At 47.1% G+C, this 24,198-nt stretch overlaps 1 protein-coding gene across 4 annotated transcripts in view; it reads left to right on the top strand.

The window, feature by feature from the left end:
* The window catches only part of LOC105496313 (solute carrier family 1 member 6), a 32,044-nt gene extending 8,480 nt beyond the window's left edge, over window positions 1–23,564 (top strand). For 3 of the 4 annotated variants that reach the window (XM_071086342.1, XM_011766812.3, XM_071086341.1), the window contains 8 exons: window positions 306–443; window positions 3,733–3,937; window positions 8,180–8,222; window positions 10,180–10,523; window positions 15,802–16,035; window positions 18,222–18,416; window positions 21,101–21,235; window positions 22,904–23,564. In XM_071086342.1, the coding sequence (XP_070942443.1) occupies window positions 306–443; window positions 3,733–3,937; window positions 8,180–8,222; window positions 10,180–10,523; window positions 15,802–16,035; window positions 18,222–18,416; window positions 21,101–21,235; window positions 22,904–23,099 (1,490 nt within the window). In that variant the 3' untranslated portion in view covers window positions 23,100–23,564. The remainder of the gene's footprint in view (window positions 1–305; window positions 444–3,732; window positions 3,938–8,179; window positions 8,223–10,179; window positions 10,524–15,801; window positions 16,036–18,221; window positions 18,417–21,100; window positions 21,236–22,903) is intronic. The other variant, XM_011766681.3, reaches the window with a different exon arrangement.
* Window positions 23,565–24,198: the final 634 nt, after the last annotated feature.

Raw genomic sequence — 24,198 nt, 5'->3', positions numbered from 1 at the left:
TATACAGACACCTATGCCCGTTTACAAGTGAACGTCTACCGTCACATATCCTGGATATGTATACACTTACACATTTACATTTACACAGACATGGACACACATTTACACAGTATCAGTATGGTAACCCATACATGCATACATTTCTACAATGTCTGCACGCATCAGTGCACACACGAATACACACACTCATAGGATATTTCTCTCCCTCACTCCCACCCTTGCCCTAGCCTTCTTAGGGTGGATGGACCCTGCCTAGGGCTGGGCAACCCAGACTTCAGTCCATGGACCTCTTCTTTTGACCTTAGGGGTCAGCCTGGCCTTTGCCCTGCGCCCATATCAGCTCACCTACCGCCAGATCAAGTACTTCTCTTTTCCCGGAGAGCTTCTCATGAGGATGCTGCAGATGCTGGTGTTACCTCTCATTGTCTCCAGCCTGGTCACAGGTGAGAGAGCCCAGGCCAGTGTTGGCCTCCAAGACCCATCCGGAGCCTCAGCTTGAACCTAGAGCCAAGGCCATTCCAAGCATGGGACCACTTCCTTGACGTGGCACCTCAAACGCGGAGCCTGCGTCTGGTCCAGGGTCCTTGGCCAAACAAAGCCCAGGTCCCGATCGGTCCCAGGTTCCAGACCCCGTATGACCCCACCCCACTTAACTCAGTAGGCTTCCTGTCCTTTTCCTTGGAGGTAAAAATGCCAGCTTGCAAGGGGCTCAGTATTACCCAGAAGTGAGAGAAAGTCTTGGAGGGGCAGCCAGGGAGAGTGGCCGGGATATGGTGTGGATGTGCAGGGAGTAGCGTGTAGATTAGGGTGTGGAAGGTGCATGAGATGGAGGTGACAGCTTAGTGGGTAGAGGGTGGGATGGGAGTATGGTTGGCTTATGCAGGGGTCCACAGACTTTTGCTGTAGAGGGCTGGATAGTAAACATTTTCAGCTTCAAGGGCCATACGGTCTCTTCTGCAACTAGAGTTGATCCTTGAACAATTTGGGTGTTAGGGGCACCAATCCCCACACAGTCAAAAATCCACATATAACTTTTTTTTTTTTTTTTCCGGAACCTCGCTCTGTTACCAGGCTAGAGTGCAGTGGCACCATCTCGGCCCTCTCACTGCAATCTCCGCCTCCCAGGTTCAAGCAATTCCCCCACCTCAGCCTCCCAAGTAGCTGGGACTACAGGCGCACACCAACGCGCCCGGCTAATTTTTTCTATTTTAGTAGAGGTGGGGTTTCACCATATTGGCCAGGATGGTATTGATTTCCTGACCTCATGATCTGCCCACCTTGGCCTCCTATAGTGCTGGGATTGCAGGCGTGAGCCACCGCGTCGGGCTCACGTGTAACTTTTGACTCCCGAAAAGCTTAACTGCTAATCGCCTACTATCGACTGGAAGCCTTACAGATAGCATAAACAGTTGGCTAACTCATATTTTGTATGCTGTATGTATTATATACTATATTCTTTTCTTTCTTTCTTTTTTTTTTTTTTTCAAGACGGAGTGTCACTCTGTCACCCAGGCTGGAGTGCAGTGGCGCGATCTCGGCTCACTGCAAGCTCCGCCTCCTGGGTTCACGCCATTCTCCTGCCTCAGCCTCCTGAGTAGCTGGGACTACAGGTGCCCACCACCATGCCCGGCTAGTTTTTTGTGTTTTTAGTAGAGACGGGGTTTCACCGTGTTAGCCAGGATGGTCTCGATCTCCTGACCTCGTGATCCGCCCACCTGGGCCTCCCAAAGTGCTGAGATTACAGGCGTGAGCCACCGCGCCCAGCCGTTATATACTATATTCTTAAAATATAGTAAGCTAGAGAATAGAATGTTATTAAGAAAATCAGGCCAGGTGAGGTGGCTTATGTCTGTAATCCTAGTGCTTTGGGAGGTTGAGGCAGGAGGATTGCTTGAGCCCAGGAGTTTGATATCAGCCTGGGCAACACAGTGAAACTCCAGCTCTACAAAAAATAAAAAAATCAGCAGGACATGGTGATACATGCCCATAGTCCTAGCTACTCGAGAGGCTGAGGCAGGAGGATCACTTGAACCCAGGAGGCTGCAGTGAGCTGTGATGGTACCACTGCACTCTAGCCTGGGCAACAGGGTGAGACTCTGTCTATTAAAAAAATGATAAGGAAGAGAAATTTTATTTACTATTAATTGAGTGGAAGTGGATCATCATAAAGATCTTCATCCTCATTGTCTTCATGCTGAGTAGGCTGAGGAAGAGGAAGAGGAGGGCTTGTCTTGCTGTCTCAGGGGTGGCAGAGGCGGAAGAAAATCCATGCATAAGTGTACTCGAACAGTTGAAACCCATGCTGTTCAAGGGTCAATTGTACTCGATTCTGCCACGGTAGCACAAAAGCAGCCATAGACAATATGAGAACAAATGGGCATGATGGTGTTCCAATAAAACTTTATTTACAAAAGCAGGCAGAGGGCCGGATTTGGCATGAGTAGCAGTTTGCCAATCCCTGGATTTGGGGATGGGGAAGAAGAAAAAAGCATGAAGAAATGGTTTCTTAGGTTGGGTTTCCTGGAAGCAGAGCCTGACTGAGATGGGGATGTCTGCACTGGTGATTTATTGCGGGGTAGCTCTCAAGAGAAACTCATAAGGGAGTGAGGGAAGTGGGACGGGACTGGGAAAACAGTGAAGCAAAGATGTGGGTTTCAGAAGAAGGCTGGCCTGTCAACCTGATTTCATCGGGAGCTCTGGAGCGTGAGCAGAACCACAGAGTTGAACCCCTCCCCAGCTCTGCTGCCACCTGAATCAAAGGAGTTGGCCATTGTGAATCCTTGCATGGTCATTCATTGGCTATAGGTCTCCCCTGGGGTTTTTGTGGGCAAGGCAGTTCCTGTTTTGTTGAGGGCAATTCTCAGGAGAAGGAGAAGGGGGCAGCCTGAGCTATTTGTAGACAGTGCTCTTGGGGCTGAAGGATCAGCATATTGGCTTGGGAAAGGGTGTAGGAGTGGAGCACCAAGAACATGTACTACAAAGGGTGTGCAGTGAGGTGGGTTGGAGGAAGGTGTGATTTTGGGATGAATAGTGGGATGACAAGTGGAATGAAAGTTAGGTTATGGGCCAGGCGCAATGGCTCACGCCTGTAATCCCAGCACTTTGGAAGGCTGAGGCGAGTGGATCGCCTGAGGTCAGGAGTTCGAGACCAGCCTGACCAACATGGTGAAACCCCGTCTCTACTAAAAATGCAAAAATTAGCTGGGCGTGGTGGCAGGCGCCTGTAATCCCAGCTACTCGGAAGGCTGAGGCAGGAGAATTGCTTGAACCTGGGAGATGGAGGTTGCAGTGAGCCGAGATGGCACCATTGCACTCCAGCCTGGGCGAAGGAGAGTCCGTCTCAGAAAAAAAAAAAGAGAGAGAGAGAGAATAGAAAGAAAGAAAGTTAGGTTATGGTGCAAAACAAGAGGAAACAAGAGTTAATAGGAGATGGGGTGAAAGAGTGGAAAAGATTGGCTTGGAGTAGAGGGAAGGCAGTAGGGTAGTGGAATGCTGCTTGGGGTAAGGGTTGGGGTGGAGTGTGAGGGTGTGTATTTGGAAAATAGAATGGAAGTAGAAAGATGGTGGTGCTGGTGAATGGGTAATGGGTGGGTTCTGGGGTGGGCTGTAGGAAAAGGGATGCTTGGTGGGATGGCTGTTGAGTTGGTAATATGGGGAGGGTGGAACGGATGGCTAGGAGGGCTGGCGTTGGGTATGCATGGAGCTGTGGGGACCACATCATCTGTCCTGCAGGTATGGCATCCCTGGACAACAAGGCCACGGGGCGGATGGGGATGCGGGCAGCTGTGTACTACATGGTGACCACCATCATCGCTGTCTTCATTGGCATCCTCATGGTCACCATCATCCATCCCGGGAAGGGCTCCAAGGAGGGGCTGCACCGGGAGGGCCGGATCGAGACCATCCCCACAGCTGATGCCTTCATGGATCTGATCAGGTATGCCGACCTAAAAAATCACAATATGCATATTTGGAAAAGGAGACTTTATTTGTTGTAAAAGGTTATAGCCTGCAAAGCGGTCATCCCACAGGCTGGGAAGTATGCATCTGGTCAGGATCAGAGGCAGGCACTTCTAAGGAGGAGGGGTTGGAGTAGGAGCTTTATGCTGAATAGGTTGGCTAAACATCCATATTCAACAGGTTGTAGGAGGAGCTATGAATATTCATGTAGGTGACCCTGATGCATGCATATTGAACAAAGTTGCATGTGACATATGACCCCATGTCCACTTTGGGGTGGAGACTTAACATTTAGTTAACATTTAAATGTATCACATTTAGGCTTTATACATCAAAAGGTCTTTTCAGGACACGAAGGTACCCAAATGCACAGCCTCTGTCAATGAGCCAGAACCAGCCCATGGTCAGTGGTGTTATCAGGAGAAAGTTACTGAAATCGGTCTCTTGCCCAATCAAAGCTGTAGTTACGGCTGGTGGAACAAGGGCCCCATTAGTCCTTGTCTGTGAGCTTAAGAGTTGTAATTATTTTAATATTGCTTATCTTAAGGCTAGTGTTTGTTTCACTCCTAGAGAAAAAGAAGAAGCTTTTGGCAGCTAGAACACAACTTATTATTTGAGTGTAGGGTGCATGACTTCACCCCTGCCTGGCATGGCCTTAGATCCTGCTTAGAGTCTGGTGTCTTAATGCCACAAGGAGCGTGTTCTATCAGTCTTATGATTTCTGTTTTAATTAATTTAACACCCTAATTTAACATTGATGTGGGTTAGTTATTGTGTCTAGATTATAAAAGGGAGAGGGTGTAAGGAGGCGTGTCTGACCTTCTGTCCCATCATGGCCAGGAACTCAGTTTTAAAGTTGTTCTGGGGTCCACTTGGCCACGAGAGAGTCTGTTCAGCTGTTGGCGGTGGTGGTGGCTTAGGTGTTACTTTTAGTTTACGGGTGACTGTACTCATTTTGATATGATTTCTGACTCTACTTGCAACAACTCATACTCAAGGAGAGACAAAGGGGACAGGCTGCTGCAGGCTGGACATAGCAGCTCCCATAGTACCCATTTTTGGTACCCAATTTCTGCCCTGGAGCCTTGCATATATTCTCCAACGGCAGCTGCTGCTAGAATATGATCTTAGGATATGACCCTCAAGGTGAGGTCAGAACAGCTGGTGTTTCCCTAAGCATCATTGGAGGGTGAATGATTCTCTTAAAGCAGCATGATTTTTTAATTTATATTTTATTTTATTTTTTACTTTAAGTTCTGGGATACATGTGCAGAACGTGGAGATTTCTTACATAAGTCTGCATGTGCCATGGTGGTTTGCTGCATCTATCAACCCTTCATCTAGGTTTTAAGCCCCACATACATTAGGTATTTGTCCTAACGCTCTCCCTCCTTTTGCCCCTCCCACCCCCTGAAAGGCCCCGGTGTGTGATGTTCCCCTCCCTGCGTCCATGTATTCTCATTGTTCAACTCCCACTTATGAGTGAGAACATGCAGTGTTTGGTTTTCTGTTCCTATGTTAGTTTGCTGAGAATGATGGCTTCCAGCTTCACCCACATCCCTGCAAAGGACATGAACTCATTCTTTTTTATGGCTGCATAGTAGTCCATGGCATACGTGTGCCATATTTTCTTTATCCAGTCTATCCCTGATGGGCATTTGGGTCAGTTCCAAGTCTTTGCTATGGGAAATAGAAGCAGCACAATTTTTAAAAAAATTAACTAAATTTTTGATTTTTATTATTTAAAAATATATTTTGGCTATTAATAGTTGCCTTTATTCTTTTAATTGTTTTTATTTTTATTTTTTATTTATTTATTTTTTTGAGACGGAGTCTCACTTTGTCACCCAGGCTAGAGTGCAGTGGCTGGATCTCAGCTCACTGCAAGCTCCGCCTCCCAGGTTCACGCCATTCTCCTGCCTCAGCCTCCCACGTAGCTGGGACTACAGGCGCCCACCACCTCGCCCGGCTAGTTTTTTGTATGTTTTAGTAGAGATGGCGTTTCACCGTGTTAGCCAGGATGGTCTCGATCTCCTGACCTCGTGATCCGCCCGTCTCGGCCTCCCAAAGTGCTGGGATTACATAATTGTTTTTATTTTTATTTTTGCACTCCATCACCCAGGCTGGAGTGCAGTGGCATGAGCTTGACTCACTGCAACCTCTGCCTCCAGGGTTCGAGCTATACTTGTGCCTCAGCCTCCAGAGTAGCTGGAATTACAGGCGCATGCCACCACACTGGACTAATTTTTGTATTTTTAGTGGAGACAGGGTTTTACCATGTTGGCCAGGCTGATCTTGAACTGCTGACCTCAAGTGATCCACCCGCCTGAGCCTCTTAAAGTGCTGAGATTACAGGCGTGAGCCACTGTGCCCGGCCTATGAAAAAATTTTTAATTTTTAATTTCAGTAGCTTTTGGGGAGCAAGTGTTTCTTTGTTACATGGATGAATTATATAGTGGTGAATTCTGAGATTTTAGTGCATTTGTTCCGCTAGTAGTGTACATTGTACCTAATGTGTAGTTTTTAATTTCTAACTACTCTCCCCGCCTCCCGCTTCTGAATTTCTAGTGTCCATTATATCACTCTGTATGTTTTTGCATACTCATAGCTCAGTTCCCACTTATAAGTGAGAAATACTGTATTTGGTTTTCCATTCCTGAGTTACTTCACTTAGAATAATGGCCTCCAGCTCCATCCATGCCACAGACATTATATTTTATTTTTTATTTTTTTTTAGACAGAGTCTGACTTCTCACTCTGTCGCCCAGGCTGGAGTGCAGTGGCACGATCTTGGCTCACTGCAACCTCTGCCCTTCGGGTTCAAGCGATTCTCCTGTCTCAGCCTCCTGAGTAGCTCGGATTAGAGGTGCCCGCCACCATGCCCAGCTAATTTTTGTATTTTTAGTGGAGACGGGGCTTTATCATGTTGGCGAGGCTGGTCTCCAACTCCTGGCCTCAAGCGATCCACCCATCTCGGCCTTCCAAAGTGCTGGGATTACAGGTGTAAGCCACTGCACCCAGCCTATTTCATTCTTTTTCATGGCTGAGTAGTATTCTATGGTGTACATATATCATGTGTTCTTTATGCACTCATCAGTTGATGGGCACTTAGGTTGGTTCCATTTCTTTGCAACTGTGAATTGTACTGTGATAAACATATATGTGCAGGTATCTTTTTGATATAGTGACTTCTTTTCGTTTGAACAGATACCCAGAAGTGGGATTGCTGGGTGGAATAGTAGATCTACTTTTAGCTCTTTAAGAAATCTCTCGGCCAGGTGCGGTGGCTCACGCCTGTAATCCCAGCACTTTGGGAGGTTGAGGCGGGCAGATACGAGGTTAGGAGATTGAGACCATCCTGTCTAATATGGTGAAACCCTGTCTCTACTAAAAATACAAAAAATTAGCCAAGCGTGGTGGCAGGCACCTGTAATCCCAGCTACTTGGGAGGCTGAGGCAGGAGAATTGCTTGAACCGGGGAGGCGGAGTTTGCAGTGAGCTGAGATCGCACCACTGCACTCTAGCCTGGGCGACAGAGCAAGACTCCGTCTCAAAAAAAGAAAAAGAAATCTCCATACCGTTTTCCATAGAAGTTGTACTAATTTACATTCCCACCAGCAATGTGTAAGTGTCTCCTTTTCCCCACATCAATGCCAACATCTATAGTTTTTTGACTCTTTAATAATGACTGTTTTAGCTGGAGTAAGGTGGTATCTCATTGTGGTTTTAATTAGAGCAGCAAGATTTTTGCCACCCAGATTCAAGGCTAGCCTTGGTTCTCCCTTAATCATGGGCACAGGGGAAACCTAAAGTTAAAAGGGTTTAGGAGTTTTCTGTGGATTTTTGAGGCATCACTGAGACACGTGTGTTTGAATGAAAGTCCTTGAGGTGATGCAGGGCTCTGGCCACGTGCTCAGACAGACCTGGATTTGAGGGCCATCTGCACCTCTTAGCAGCTCTGTGGCTCTGGGTAGCTTACATCAATTCTCTGAGCTTTGGTTTCTTTCTATGTGAAATGGGGCATTAAATAGCACTTACATCTGGGGTTATTGTAGTGTTTAAATCAGATGATAGCAAGATACTTGCTCAGTGCCCAGCCTAGAGGAGACATTCATGTGTTGGCTGCATTACTGTTGTTCTTGGTGTTAGTATTACTGTTATCACCCTAGATGCCCTTCCACGGTCTAACCACTTTCCTTCTTCTGATGTTTCTCTGCAGAAATATGTTTCCACCAAACCTTGTGGAGGCCTGCTTCAAACAGGTCAGGGGGAAGTACACAGTTTGATCAGGGAGATTCGGAGGGTGGCGGGAGCTTGAGGCTGAAGGGATGGTCCAAGGGTAAGAGGTGGGAGGAAGGGCCGGACGGAGCAATGGGCAGGGGTTCTAGAGGAGTCTAGGAGAAAGGATGTATTTTCCATGGTGATCTGGAAGGGTTAGGGAGAAGGACTTAGGTCCGAGAACGGTAGCTCAGGCTTGTAATCCCAGCACTTAGGGAGGCCAAGGTGGGAGGATTACTTGAGGCCAAAAGTTCAACACCAGCCTGGGCAACAGAGTGAGACCCTCCCTCTGTCTTTAAAAAAAAAAAAAAATAGATTAAAAAAAAATTAGCTGGGCACGCCTGTCTCAGCTATTTGGGAGGCTGAGGTGGGAGGATTGCTTGAACCCAGGAGACCAAGGCTCCAGTGATCACACCCCTGCACTCCAACCTGGGTGACAGAGCAAGACCGCATCTCAAAAAAGGGAAAAAAAAAAAAAAAAAAAAAGAGGACTTAGGCCAAGGACTTCCTGAGCACAGGGCTAGAGGAGGCATCGAGGCTGGTGTAGAGATTCCAGAAATTTTGACCATAGATGGTTGAAGGGAGAGGCCCTGAACTCTGGTTAAGCATTGCCCAGGGAGCTTGTGAACAATTCGGAATCTATACTACTTCAACACATTGGCTGTTCACTTCCTCATTCATTTATTCAGTCACTTATTCTTCAAAAAAATAGATTTTCAATTTATTTAAGTTTAAATTCACACAAAAATTATATGTATTAATGAGGTATGACGATGTTTTGAAATATGCCTGCATTGTGGAGTGGCTCAATCAAGCTTATTAACATATCAATTACCTTATGTACTTATCATTTGTTGCGATAAAAACACTAAAAATCTACCCTTTTGGTGATTTTCAAATACACAATACATTGTTATTAGCTAGAGTCACCATGTCGGATAATAGAGCTCTTGAACTTATTCCTCTTGTCTAGCTGAAATTTTGTGTCCTTTTACCGACATCTCCCCAGTTTTCCCTGTTTCCCAGTCCCTGGTAAGCACTATTCTATTTTCTGCTTCTATGAGTCCAACTCTTTTAAATTCCACATATAAGTGAGAGCATGCAATATTTGTTTTTCTGTGCCTGGCTTATTTCACGTAGCACAGTGTTTTTCAGGTTCAACCCTGTTGTCACGAATGACAGGATCCCCTCCTTTTTCAAGGCCAAATAGTATTTTGTTGTGTATGTATACCACATGTTCTGTATCCATTCATTCATTGATGGATACTTACGTAGATTTCATATCTTGGCTATTGTGAATAGTGCTACAATAAACATGGGAGAGCAGATATCTCTTTGAGATACTGATTTCATTTCCTTTGGATATATACAGTTGTGGGATTGCTGGTCCTATGGTAGTTCAATTTTTTTTTTTTTTTTTTTTTTTTTTGAGACGGAGTCTCACTCTGTCGCCAGGCTGGAGTGCAATGGCACCATCTCAGCACGCTGCAACCTCCGCCTCCCAGGTTCAAGCGATTCTCCTGCCTCAGCCTCCCAAGTGTCTGGGACTACAGGCGCGCACCACCACGCCCGGCTAATTTTTGTATTTTTAGTAAAGACAGGGTTTCACCATGTTGGCCAGGATGATCTCGAACTCCTGACCTCATGATCTGCCTGCCTGGGCCTTCCAAGGTGCTGGGATTACAGGCGTGAGCCTCGCCTGGCCGGTAGTTCTATTTTTAATTTTTTGAGGAACCTCCATACTATTTTTCTTAATGGGTTTACTGATTCATTCACTCATTCTTCCATGCACTGTTCAAATCATTCATTCACTCATTCAGTTCTGCTGGATAAGATTTTCCAGGGTGTGGGAACTGGGAATCAGTGGTCTCAAGGAATTTCTCCAGGCGATTCTGATGCATCCGCTGAATTGAGTCTGGGCGCAATCTCTCTCTATTTCAGTTCAAGACGCAGTACAGCACGAGGGTGGTAACCAGGACCATCGTGAGGACAGAGAACGGGTCTGAGCTGGGTGCCTCCATGCCTCCTCCATTCTCAGTGGATAACGGAACCGGCCTCCTGGAAAATGTCACTCGGGCCTTGGGCACCCTGCAGGAGGTGCTGAGCTTTGAGGAGACTGTACCCGTGCCTGGCTCTGCCAATGGCATCAACGCCCTGGGCCTCGTGGTCTTCTCTGTGGCCTTTGGGCTGGTCATTGGTGGCATGAAACACAAGGGCCGAGTCCTCAGGGACTTCTTCGACAGCCTCAATGAGGCTATTATGAGGCTGGTGGGCATCATTATCTGGTGAGTCCTGGTCCGTGCCCATGGGAAGATGGAGCCAGAGCTGGGAAGTCAGGCTATGGGGAAGCTGCTGAAGGCTTGCTGGGGACTTTTGGTCATTCATTTATGTATTGGGTAATTTATTTTCCCACTCACCAACTCATTCACTCATGTCTTTCTGCAATGATTTCGTCACTGGTTCACTTCCTTGTTCATCTGTTCATTCATTAATTCTTCTATGCATTGGTTAGTTTCATGGAATATCTCACTCTTTCATTCATTCGTGTCCTTCTGCAATGATTCATTCACACATTCACTCCTGTGTTCATCTGTTCATTCACTCATTCTTCTATGCATTGATGAAATCACTCATTCAGTGATTTATTCATCTACACTCATTCTTCCATGCATTGATTTACTCATTTCCTCATTCATTTGTTGATTCTTCTACGCATTGGTTAAATCACTGGCCAACTCACTAACTCATTCATTCATTCACACTTTTCTGCAATGATTTGTTCACTTGTTCACTCCCTTGCTTATCTGTTCATTCACTCATCCTTCAATGCCTTGACCAAACCATTCACTGACATTTATTTATCTACATTTATTATTTCATGCATTGGTTTCTGGATTTATTTGGTCATTCATTTATTTTTAAAAATTAATGTATTTTTAATTGACAAATAAAAACTGTATATATTTTCATGTGCAACATAATGTTTTGAAATATCTCTACATTGTGGAATGGTTCAGTTGAGCTAACTAACATACACGTTACCTCACATGCTTATTTTTTTGTGGTGACAACACTTAAGATCTAGGCAGGGTGTGGTGGCTCATGCCTATAATCTCAGCACTTTGGGAGGCCAAGGTGAGAGAATCACTTAAGCCCAGGAATTTGAGACCAGCCTGGGCAACATGGCAAGACCCGTCTCTACAAAAAATACAAAAAAGTTAGCTGGGTGTGGTGGCATGCACCTGTAGTCCCAGCTACTTGGGAGGCTGAGGTAAGAGGACAGATTGAGCCTGGGATGTAGAGGCTTCAGTGAGGTGTGATTGCCGGGGTGACAGAATGAGACCCAGTCTCAAAAAAAAAAAGAGAGATCACTTAAAATCTACTCTCTTTGTGATTTGCAAGTACATGATACATTGTTTTTAACTATACCTACCATGTAGTCCAATAGATCTCTTGAACTTATTTCTCCTATTTAACCGAAATTTTGTATCCTTGGTCAACATCTCCCCAACCTCCCTTCCCTGTGAGTCCCTGGTAACCACCATTTTACTCCCTGCTTCTGTGAGTTTGATTGTTTAGATTCCACAGATAAGTGAGATCATGTGGTATTTGTCTTTCTGTATCTTGGTTATTTCAGTTAGCATAATGTCCTCCAGGTTCATCTGTGTTGTCACAAGCGATGGGGATTTATTCATCTCCTATGCATTGGTTAGTTACTATTCATTCATTCATACCTTTCTGCAATGATTTATTCACCCACTTACTTCCTCATTTATCTCTTCACTCACCAATAAATTCACTTATCATTCTCATTTTTCTATCGGTTCATTCATTTTCTTATTCATCTATTCACTCTTCCATGCGTCAGTTAATTCCCTCATTTATGCATTCATTCACTTGTAAATTTATTTACAAACTCATCCATGCATTAGTTAAATCACTGATGGACTCATCTGTTTATTTACTCAGTTAAGTCATTTATTCATTCTAATTCATTCCTTGACCCACTCATTCATCTATGCATTTGTTATTCTTTCATTCATTTACTCAGGTGTTCTCTTCATTCACTCATTTGTTCATGTATTTGTTCACTCAGCTACTAACTTGTTTCATCTACTTGTTTCCTTGCTTTTTCATCCACTTGCTAATCCTATCCTATCCTTCCTTTCCCTTCCCTTCCCTTCCCTCGTCTTTCCTTCTCTAAATTCCTTCATTCCTTCAGAAATTTCTTTATTCACTCAGCAGGCATTTTCCCAGGCAGACTTTGTCTTGACCTCTGGAATACAGAGACACAGTGCACTCATACTTGTCCTCAAGGAGCTCACAAAATCTTAGGGGAGACAGACACATTGTAGATCAATATAACACAAGGTGGTAGGTTCTGTAGTAAAGGAACATTTAAAAAGTGTTGGGAACATGGAGAAGTGAGCAGTGAGTAGAGGGGTACACAGTGAATGCTTTCTGAAGAGGGAGTCATGAAGAAGGTCACCTGTTAACTGCATCTTGACAGGTGAGTAGGACTTCAACTGGACAGTGAGAGGGGAGACGTATTTCAGGCAGAGAGAAGAGAACATGCAAAGCATGAAGGTACCTAAGTTATTTGGAGAGTGGTGGGGCATTCAGGAAGGTGAGAGCATGGGGTAAGTTGGGAGTGGTGGTGGACGATATTAACTAAGCTGTCAGATCCCAAATGGGAGAAGACTTTGTACGTCATCCCAAACAATTGGAAAGTTGTATAGTGTTGTATGTAAAATGTTTATTTAGAAACAGAATGCTTGTTCCCCAGTGCCGCAAAGAAATAGCACTTGAACATAAATTTAATTATCTCAGCAAGGCAATTTTTACCTTCTGCAGAAAGGGTGCTCATTGCAGATGGAACAACGGCAAGAGCACACCTGAACAAAGGAGGGAAGCCATTTTTATCCCTTACACAGTTTGTCCCTGCTACTGTGTCCTGTCTCCATTGGCTGGAGCCAGACCTTACAATCTAAACTAAAACCCACTGGCTAATAACTTAAAACTTTTCTAAGTAGGTAAAAGCAATGGAAAACAGAGGAAAAGAGGAAGTTGCTTACAAAAGGACTTAGAAAAAGTAATAACATTCCCAAATAAGGAAGGGGTATAGGCTGCGAGCTGGGACATGCCTGTGAGCACATCCAGCACCGATATCTTTGTCAAACTACAAGGACGTAGAATGTACTATGTGCCTGTGAACATGTCAATAGCTACATAGGATAGGGCTTAACAAAAAGTTACTAGCATAAAGTAAGGAGGCTTGAAGGAAGTTAGTCTTTAAAAGAAACAATTTTTAACACTTAAGATTTGTTCTTTAACAAGAAGGGAAACTTTGAAGACTACATATAAGGAACTTGAGGCCAAGTTGAGGGCCTAGGAAAGCATTTGAAAGGAATGGGAGTGGGGAGCTTATTCAGGATAAGCAGATAATTAACAAGGAACAATGAAGGCTCAGTTAAATTGGGAACAATGAATGTATAGCACTGTCGTTGGCATGACTGGGTGAAATGTCCAGATTTGCCAGGTGGCTGAGTGTAGGGGGTAAGAAATCATGCACAATTAATCTTGGGCTGAGGAATTTTGCAGGGGATGAGGTGGAAGGATGGAGGTGAGGAAGTTGAGAGAGGGATTACTCAGAGTAAGCACAGAGGTGGATCTAGTCATGTTGACTTGGAGAAGACTCAGCAACTACTTCCCCGGGCTAACTCTGAGCCGTTTGGAAAACACAGATGTGACTGGAGAAGTCCCTCACATCCTCATTTTTGACTCAAGCTATTGTGCCACCTTCCCAAGAGGTCCCCGCCTCCTCCAAAACATCTATGATGAACGTGAGTCAAAGTAGATTTCCTTTTTTTTTTTTTTTTGAGATGGGGTCTTACTCTGTTGCCCAAGCTGGAGTGCAGTGGTGTGATCTTGGCTCACTGCAACCTCCACCTCCTGGGTTCAAGTGATTCTTCTGCCTCAGCCTCCTGAGTAGCTGGACTGCAGGCACACACTACCATACCTGACTAAGTTTTGTATTTTTAGTAGAGACAGGGTTTCACCATGTTGGCCAGGCTGGTCTTGAACTCCTGACCTCAAGTGATCCACCCTCCTCAGCCTCCCAAAGTGCTGGGATTATAGGCATGAGCCACCTCGCCCGGCTGTAGACTTCGATTTTTAAAGAGAGAGGAGTAGCCACTGAAACCTAGAAATGAGATGATGGTGCCAATGGCAGAAACTCACATGATTGACCAGTGGGCTGGATTGTGGGGAAAACAGGTGAGCCCCTGATGAACTTGCTTCTTTCATCTTCTTTATTCTCCTTTTTACTCACTACTCCAGCCACACTGGTCTTCTCTCTGGTCCTCCAGCACTCCTAGTGCATGCCCATCTCAGAGTCTTTGCATTGTGCCTGCAATGATTTCTCCCAGACACCCAGGGTACCTTCTTATCATGTAAAAGCTTAAATGTCACCTCTTCAGAGAAGCCCTCTCTGATCATCTGCTCAGAAGCAGTCCCATACAGTGACTCTCCTTTGCTGTTATCACCACTTGAAGTTTGTAATTGGTGCGTTTCTATGTGTACCTCTTGCTTTCCCCATTAGAATGTGTCTTAGTACATGTCAGCTGCTGTAACAAAAATACATAGACATTGTGGCTTAAAGAACAAAAATGTATTTCTCACAGTTCTGGAGGGTGGGAAGTCTAAGATCAAAGCACCCACAGATTCCGTGTCTGGTGAGGGCTGTCTTCTGGTTCATGGAAGGCGTCTTCTTGCTGTGTCCTTGAATGGCAGAAGGATGGAGGGAGCTCTCTGGTGTGTCTTTTATATGGGCACTAATTCCATTCATGATGGCTCCATCCTCATGACCTAATCACCTCCCAATACTGTCCCACTGGGGGTTAGGATCTCAACATATGAATTTGGTTGGAGAGGGAAGGGGACATAAACATTTAGTCCATAACAGAATGTAAGTGCTATGAGGACAGGAGCCATGTGCCTGGAACATAGTATGTACTCAGTTAATATCTGTGGAATGAATGAATACATTGGTGATTTTGATAGGACAGGTGTTTTGAGAGGGAAATTATTAGGCTGGTGCATGAGTGAGAACAGGCACTGATAGGGAAGAGAAAAGGGGCATATAAGTTTCAAATGTGGAACAAAGAGTTGGGGGCAGAAGATAAGGGAAGCTTAGAAGACCAGAGACAGGGAATGCCTTGGCAACGTCTAGGGAAGGATCCTGAAGGTAGTGATTATTTGGGGCATGGTTGAGAGGGCTTGAATGGGGAGTAGGCACCTGAAAGGTTGTATATCCTGGAGTTGTAGGACCTTTTCTACCATGATGGGGAGATAAGGAAGAGCAGGAGGAGGAGGTGGGCTTCATTTGTGGGGCCCGGTGGCATTCGTTAGTGTACGGGGAAGACTGGGATGGAGTAGGGTGCTGTATCGTGGGTACTGCGTCGCTCCAGGGCCCTATATGAGCAAAGCCTTGGGGATGCCAGCCTCAGACCTGCAAGGGAGGTTAGGAGGGAGCCCTGACAGGTATGTGGCTCCCTCACACAGGTATGCACCTGTGGGCATCCTGTTCCTGATTGCTGGGAAGATTCTGGAGATGGAAGACATGGCTGTCCTGGGGGGTCAGCTGGGCATGTACACCCTGACCGTCATCGTGGGCCTGCTCCTCCATGCTGGTGGCGTCCTTCCCCTCATCTACTTCCTCATCACTCACCGGAACCCCTTCCCCTTCATTGGGGGCATGCTACAAGCCCTCATCACTGCCATGGGCACGTCTTCCAGGTATGGCCTTGCTCCCCACCCCAGCACCATTTCTGGTTGCACTTGTCCTTCATGTCCTCTCCTAGGGCATCTGCCCTCTCCCTTCCTTAAACACCTCTTCTGAGACATCCAATAATGTCCAGGGCTCTGGAGGGCCTCCAGCTGGTGCAACACCTGGGGGCCAATCATTGTCCCGGGCTGGCTCTCCTGATCTCCTTTTCTCCTTTCCTGTTTTTTAACTTTCTATGGAGGAGAACCAGGTACCAATTTTGAGGTTAAGAGGGAAGGTTCCAGGATGCCCCATGAGCTCAGTCAATTCCTAGCTCAGAGGGTGTCATCTCTGCTTGTGAGATGGTGTCTGGGAGATCTCTTGGCTGCTGCCGCCACCGCCGCCTCCTCCTCCTCCTCCTCCTCCTCCTCCTCTTCCTCCTTCTCCTTCTCCTCCTCCTCCTCCTTCTCTTCTCTTCCCCTTTATTCTCTTCCTCCTTTTCCTTCTTCCTCCTCCTCTTCTTCTTTTGTAGTTTTACGGGATTAATTAAGAGCATCATCCCAATTCAAAAACAATTTGAAAAGTAGCACAACAGCCAAAAAGATGGAAAAATTTTTTTTTTTTTGAGACAAAGTCTTACTGTGTTGCCCAGGCTGGAGTGCAGTGATGTGATCTTGGCTCACTGCAACCTCTGCCTCCTAGGTTCAAGCGATTCTCCTGCCTCAGCCTCCCAAGTAGCTAGGATTACAGGTGTGCGCCACCACACCTGGCTAATTTTTGTATTTTTAGTAGAGATGGGGTTTTGCCATGTTGGCCAGGCTGGTCTTGAACACCTGGCCTCATGTGATCCGCCCACCTTGGCCTCTCAAAGTGCTGGGATTACAGGTGTAAGCCACCACGCCCAGCTAAAAATATCTTTTTTTTTTTTTTTTAATTTTCTTTTGATATGAGGCCTCACTCTATCATCCAGGCTAGAGTGCCGTGGTGTGATCTCCACTCACTGCAACCTCCACCTCCCAGGCTCAAGTGATCCTGCCACCTCAGCCTCCCAAGTAGCTGGAATTACAGGTGCGTGATTCCAGTCCACCTGGCTAATTTTTTTTAGCCCTCCCGGCTAAGTGTTTTTTTTTTTTTTTTTTTTTTTTTTTGTAGAGACGGGATCTTGCCATGTTGGCCAGGCTCGTCTTGAACTCCTGAGCTCAAGTGATCTGCCCGCCTCGCCCTCCCAAAGTGCTGTGATTACAGGCACGAACCACTGCACCTGGTCAAAAATAGAATTTTTAAAATTGCCCATAACGCTGGTCAGGGTATCTTGGTGCCTCTTGGTCTATGCCTATGTAAGACTAATGTCACTGTATCCTAGAATTAAACTCACGTAGTCACCGCTGAGCTGGACACCCAAAGACCCTCTATGAGTCCAGGATTCCAACCGTATGATATAAAGCTGACCACAGAACACACGTCCTGTGGACAGGCTTACCCCAAATGAGACGCCCACTTCTTTGACTAAACTCGCCAACCAATTAGGTCACTTTTCTCCCATAAGGCATGGTGGGGAGATGGATAGAGAAAGTTAACATAGCTGAGGTCAATGATGGTGCAAACAGGGGAGTCTGGAATAGGGGCCCTCCCTGAAGTCAGCAGACCTTTGGTCCTGTCCTTTCTGGAAATGGATAGGTAGAATGAACTAGTGCCATAAACTAGTGTGTAGTCATTGGTCTTAGCTATTGGCTTTAAGTGGGTCAAGAGATCTTCAGCTTGGGGGACCCTCATTGCTGTTTTCTCCCTGTATGGTGAGGAGTTGTTCCTTTCCTTTGTGCAGTTATCAGCCTCTGAAATGTTATACCCTTGTCTTCTGCCTCTTGCGGAGCCCCCACCTGGCCTGCTCAATGTTCTCAAGGGGAACGCTCCTTCGGCTCATTTTGCCCTGCTCTGAGCCCCGCCCTGCCTGGCCACGCCCTATTCTCAGTTCTTCCTCACCTGGCCACGTCCTGCTCTGAGCCCCGCCTCACCTACTCCTCCCCTGTTCTCAGCCCCGCCCATGTGACCCAGCCCTCCCCATTCTCAGCCGTGCCCCACTAGGTCACGCCCTGTTCTCAGTCTTTCTTCGGCTTGGCCACGCCCCATTCTCTGCCTTGCCCCACTAGGCCACACCCTGTTCCCAGCCCCGCCCCCACCAGGCCACGCCCCGTCCTCAACCCTGGGCTCTTTCCCCCAGCTCAGCAACGCTGCCCATCACCTTCCGCTGCCTGGAGGAGGGCCTGGGTGTAGACCGCCGCATCACCAGGTTCGTCCTGCCCGTGGGCGCCACGGTCAACATGGACGGCACTGCCCTCTACGAGGCCCTGGCTGCCATCTTCATTGCTCAAGTTAACAACTACGAGCTCAACCTGGGTCAGATCACAACCATCAGGTGAGGGGATCTGCCAGCAGATGAGACTTCAGCAATCTTCAGCTTGGCTGGGAGGGTTGGGGAGGGAGGAGGGGGCCACAGCTGGAGCTCAGAGGAGCCCTCGGATGTTGGAAGGGGGATGTGGAAAGAACCCAACGCCGGATGACGTGAAAGGTAAAGTTGCCACCCGAGGCTGTCAGGAGCTGCCAAGACGTTCCCGTCGGTTTCCCTCTCACGTGAGAGATCCCTTTGTCCAGTGTTTTCCAAAGGATGGCTGGTGCATCCTAATAACCCGAGGTTCTTGTTATGAATATAGATTCTTATATTTATAGGCCTTATACATTTACCTATTCCTGTATTTATAGGTCCTATCATCCAGTGGTTCCAACTTAGTCATTATAAAAATAACAGTGAGCTGTCATCTCCTTCAGGTCTTCAGCGTTACTTTTTCAGGGAAGCCCTGTTTAAAATGGCATATCGGGTCTTGCTAAGGAGGCACCGTTTCCCCGTGTAGTACCATCTCCACCTAGTATGAATTTTACTTATTCATTTTGTTTATTATCTGCTTCCCATACTAGAATGTAAACTCTGCCGGGCGAGGTGGCTCACGCCTGTAATTCCAGCACTTTGGGAGGCCGAAGTGGGAGGATCACTTGAGGTCAGGAGTTTGAGACCAGCCTGGCCAACATGGTGAAAGCCTATCTCTACTAAAAATACAAAAATTTGCTGGGCGTCATGGCTGTCGCCTGTAATCCCAGCTACTCGGGAGGCTGAGGCACAAGAATCACTTGAACGTGGGAGGCGGAGGTTGCAGTGAGCCAAGAGTCTCGCTCTGTTGCCCAGGCTGGAGTGCAGTTTAAAATCTGTTATTTTACATAGTTGCCTTTCTTTTTTCTACTAAGAATACCTAAAATCTACTCTGTTAGAAAATTTCCAGTGTACACGCAAATATTATTAACTGTACTCCTCCTATAGTACTTTAGATCTCTAGATATATTCATCCTACATAACTGCATTTTTTTTTTTTTTGAGACAGAATCTCACTCTGTCACCCAGAATGGAGTGCAGTGGTGCAGGCATAGATCACTACAGCCTCAACCTCCTGGGCTCAAGCCATCCTCCCGTCTTAGCCTCCTAAGTAGCTGGGACTACAGGCATGCACCACCATGCCCTGCTAATTTAAAAAAAAATTTTTTTTTTTTGTAGAGACAGGGTCTCACTATGTTGTCCAGGCTGGTCTTGAACTCTTGGGCTCAAGCAGTCCTCCCACCTTGGCCTCCCAAACTTCTGGGATTACAGGTGTGAGCCACTGTGCCTGGCCTTTAAATGCAACTTTGAATTCTTTGACTACATCTCCCAATTATGTATTCAACTTATTATTATTATCTTTTAGAGTCTACGTATAGCAGAGGTCAAGGCCAGGCATGGTGGCTCATGCCTATAATCCCAGCACTTTGGGAAGCTGAGGTGGGAGGATTGCTTGAGCCTAGGAGTTTGAGACCAGCCTGGGCAACATAGTGAGATCCCATCTCTACAAAAATACAAAAAAATAAAAATAAAAATAACCAGGTGTTATGGCATGTGCCTGTGGTCCCAGCGACTCAGGAGGTTAAGGTGGGATTGAGTAGTGAGTTGCAGTGAGCTGAGATAACACCACTGCACTTCAGCCTGGGCAACAGAGTGAGACTCTGTTTCAGAGAGACAGAGAGAGGGGAGAGAGAGAGAGAGAGAAGAGAGAGAGGAGGGAGAGAGAGAGGGGAGAGAGAGAGAGGGGGGAGGGAGAGAGAGAGAGGGGAGAGAGAGAGAGAGAGGAGGGAGAGAGAGAGAGGGGGGAGAGAGAGAGAGGGGGGAGAGAGAGAGGAGGGGGAGATAGAGAGGGGGGAGAGAGAGAGGAGGGAGATAGAGAGGAGAGAGAGAGAAGAGAGAGGAGGGAGAGAGAGAGGAGAGAGAGAGAAGAGAGAGGAGGGAGAGAGAGGGGAGAGAGAGAGGAGGGAGAGAGAGAGAGGAGGGAGAGAGAGAGAGAGGAGAGAGAGAGAGGAGGGAGAGAGAGAGGGGAGAGAGAGAGGAGGGAGAGAGAGAGAGGAGGGAGAGAGAGGAGGGAGAGAGAGAGAGGGGAGAGAGAGAGGAGAGAGAGAGAGAGAGAGGAGGGAGAGAGAGAGAGGGGAGAGAGAGAGGAGGGAGAGAGAGAGGGGAGAGAGAGAGAGGAGGGAGATAGAGAGGAGAGAGAGAGAAGAGAGAGGAGGGAGAGAGAGGGGGGGAGAGAGAGAGGAGGGAGAGAGAGAGGGGAGAGAGAGAGGAGAGAGAGAGAGAGGAGGGAGAGAGAGAGAGAGGAGGGAGAGAGACAGGAGGGAGAGAGAGAGAGGAGAGAGAGAGAAGAGAGAGGAGGGAGATAGAGAGGAGAGAGAAGAGAGAGGAGGGAGAGAGAGAGAGGGGAGAGAGAGAGGAGGGAGAGAGAGAGAGGGGAGGGAGAGAGAGAGAGGAGAGAGAGAGGAGGGAGAGAGAGAGAGAAGAGAGAGAGAGGAGGGAGGGAGGGAGAGAGAGAGAGAGATCAAGCAGTATTTTTCTCTCTGTGTCTGTCTGGCTTGGGCATTTAATTTAAGATGCCTTGGAGAGCGGATCTCTTCCCTCTCTCTGTCCTTTTCCTGTCTCTTCCTCATCGCCTTCTTCCCTCCACCTGCCTCCCCTTGTTCTCCCTCCCCCTGCAGCATCACAGCCACAGCGGCCAGTGTTGGGGCTGCTGGCATCCCGCAGGCGGGTCTGGTCACCATGGTCATTGTGCTCACGTCGGTCGGCTTGCCCACGGAGGACATCACGCTCATCATCGCCGTGGACTGGTTCCTGTGAGTGTTCTCCAGGCTGGACCCTGGTGCTCCTGCTTCTGCACATACTGCTTTCCCCTGCAACATCCTTAACTTGTGGACTTTCATTCCAGCAGAGATGAAGTGGTCCAGAATTTTCGAGTGAAAAGGAGGCCTTGGAGAGGCCTCCAATCCATGGCCTCTGGACCCCAAATCCCACAGAAAAACTCCTCTTTTACCTGTTGTATGTGGAAGTCACAAAAAGGTGATCCAGGCCGGGCGCGGTGGCTCACGCTTGTAATCCCAGCACTTTGGGAGGCTGAGGCGGGTGGATCACCTGAGGTCAGGAGTTTGAGACCAGCCTGAACAATATGGTGAAACCCTGTCTCTACTAAAAATACAAAAAAAAAGAAAAAAAAAATTAGCCGAGTGTGGTGGCATGTGCCTGTAATTCCAGCTGCTCAGGAGGCTGAGGCAGGAGAATTCCTTGAACCTGGGAGATGGAGGTTGCAGTGAGCCGAGATCGCACCACTGCACTCCAGCCTGGGCAATAGGAGCGAAACACCATCTCAAAAAACAAAAATCAAAACCAGCAACAACAACAAAACCAGGAGGTTTACATTAAAGGAAGCCTGGACTTTCATTCCCACATGGGAGCTGACAGCTGAGCCTGAGTTCCAATTTTACAATCTTCAGCCTGCCCTAGTCTACACCTGTATTGACTCAGGCCTGCCCTGGTTTACCATTCCTGATTCGATGTGCTTTTCACTTCATAACCCTTAATTGTCTGTATCGGATGTGCATTTTTTCTTTTCTTTCTTTTTTCTTTTTGAGACAGAGTCTCGTTCTGTCACCGAAGCTGGAGTGCAGTGGCTCGATCTCAGCTTACTGCAACCTCTGCCTCCCAGGTTCAAGCGATTTTCCTGCCTCAGCCTCCCAAGTAGCTGGGGTTACAGGCACATGCCACCATGCCTGCCTTTTTTTTTTTATTTTTTTTTTATTTTTAGTAGAGACAGGGTTTCACTATGTTGGTCAGGCTGGTCTCAAACTCCTGACCTCGTGATCCGCCGACCTCGTGCTGGGATTACAGACATGAACCACCATGCCCAGCCTCATTTTCTTTTTTTTGAGAGACAAGGTCTTGTTCTCTCATCTAGGCTGGAGTGCAGTGGCATGATCATAGCTCACTGCAGCCTTGACCTCCTGGGCTCAAGTGACCCTCCCATCTCAGCCTCCCAAGTTGCTGGGACTACAGGCACGTGCCACCATCCCAGGCCATGTTTTAAAATTATTCTATTATAGAGATGGGATCTTGGTTTGTTGCCCAGGCTGGTCTTGAACTCCTGGTCTCAAGCAATTCTCCTGCCTCTCAGCTTCCCAAAGTGCTGGGATCATATCTTTTTAATGATATGGCTTTTTTTTTTTTTTTTTTTTCACCACACCCGGCCTCATTTTTTTTTTTTTTTTTTAAATCACATCTAAGATCAAACATGAACATCTCAGAGCTGGTCCATCCTGTTTGTTAGGAGGAGAAACAGGACAGAGAGGGGGAAGAACCTACTTGGGGACATGTGGTCATGGATTGTTCTGGAATGGGAGCCCCCTGACTCCCTGGCACAGGGACCCCCCCTCCCCCAGTCTGCTTCACTCTCTTTCTGAGAAGCTTTTCAAGCCCCCATTAATGGCAGCTTCTTTTTCCCCCCGTACCAGTGACCGGCTTCGCACAATGACCAACGTACTAGGAGACTCAATTGGAGCAGCCGTCATCGAGCACTTGTCTCAGCGGGAGCTGGAGCTTCAGGAAGCTGAGCTCACCCTCCCCAGCCTGGGGAAACCCTACAAGTCCCTCATGGCACAGGAGAAGGGGGCATCCCGGGGACGGGGAGGCAATGAAAGTGCTATGTGAGGGGCCTCCAGCTCTGCCCCCCAAGAGAGGAGGGAAGGGGCCTGGGGAGGGGAGTCCTGGGGACACATCTGCCACCCAGCTGACCGTGGGCTGAACACACATGTTCTGCTTGACTCGTTTAAGGGGGAGGGAAAAGTGTAATAAAGGAGCAGGAATGAAAGGTGTACAAGGTCTCTGTTTCTCTCTGAGCACATGCTGAGGGCTTGAAGGACGGCGTGAGCAAGGGAGGGAAATAAATGTTTCTCCTAGGTTTGGGGAGAAGGGAAGCTTCAGCTTCAACAAGAAGAAGGGTCAACTCATGTTTCTTATATTCTCAAAGAGTGGCGGAACTGAAGAGGGTAAAGCAAAACCATTATTTCTCCTAATAAAACAATAGCCATGGTCTCTGTGTCAGGGGTCCCCCAAGACCACCTTTAGCAATTCACTAGAAAGGCTCATAGAATTCAGGGCCAGACACGGTGGCTTATGCCTGTAATCCCAGCACTTTGGGAGGCTGAGGCGGGCAGATCACCTGAGGTCACGAGTTCAAGACCAGCCTGGCCAACATGATGAAACCCCGTCTCTCAGAAAAATACAAAAATTAGCTGGGCGTGGCAGTGGCTACCTGTAATCCCAGCTACTCGGGGGCTGAGGTAGGAAGACTGGCTTGAACCCGGGAGGTGGAGGTTGCAGTGAGCCGAGATCGCACCGTTGCACTCCAGCCTGGGTGTCAAGAGCGAAAGTCTGTCTCAAAAACACAGAAACAAAACAACAACAAAAAAATATGCCAGACACAGAAAAACACATTACATGTTCTCACTTGTATGTGGGAGCTGAAAAAATTGAACTCATGGAAACAGAGTAGAATGATGGTTACCAGAAGCTAGGAGGGGTAGTAGGGAGGGAGGATAAAGAAGGGATAGTTAACAGATAACAAAAATACAGTTAGAAGGAATAAAATCTAGTATTTGGTAGCACAATATGGTGACTATAGTTAACAATAATTTGTTGTATATTTCAAAATAACTAAAAAAGTGGAATTGGAATGTTTATAACGCAAAGAAATGATAAATGCTTGAAGCAATAGATACCCCAATTACCTTGATTTGATTATTATACA

Source organism: Macaca nemestrina, chromosome 20, assembly GCF_043159975.1.
Source record: "Macaca nemestrina isolate mMacNem1 chromosome 20, mMacNem.hap1, whole genome shotgun sequence".
Classification (NCBI taxonomy): Eukaryota; Metazoa; Chordata; class Mammalia; order Primates; family Cercopithecidae; genus Macaca; species Macaca nemestrina.
This window is presented reverse-complemented; position numbering and strand designations above follow the sequence as displayed.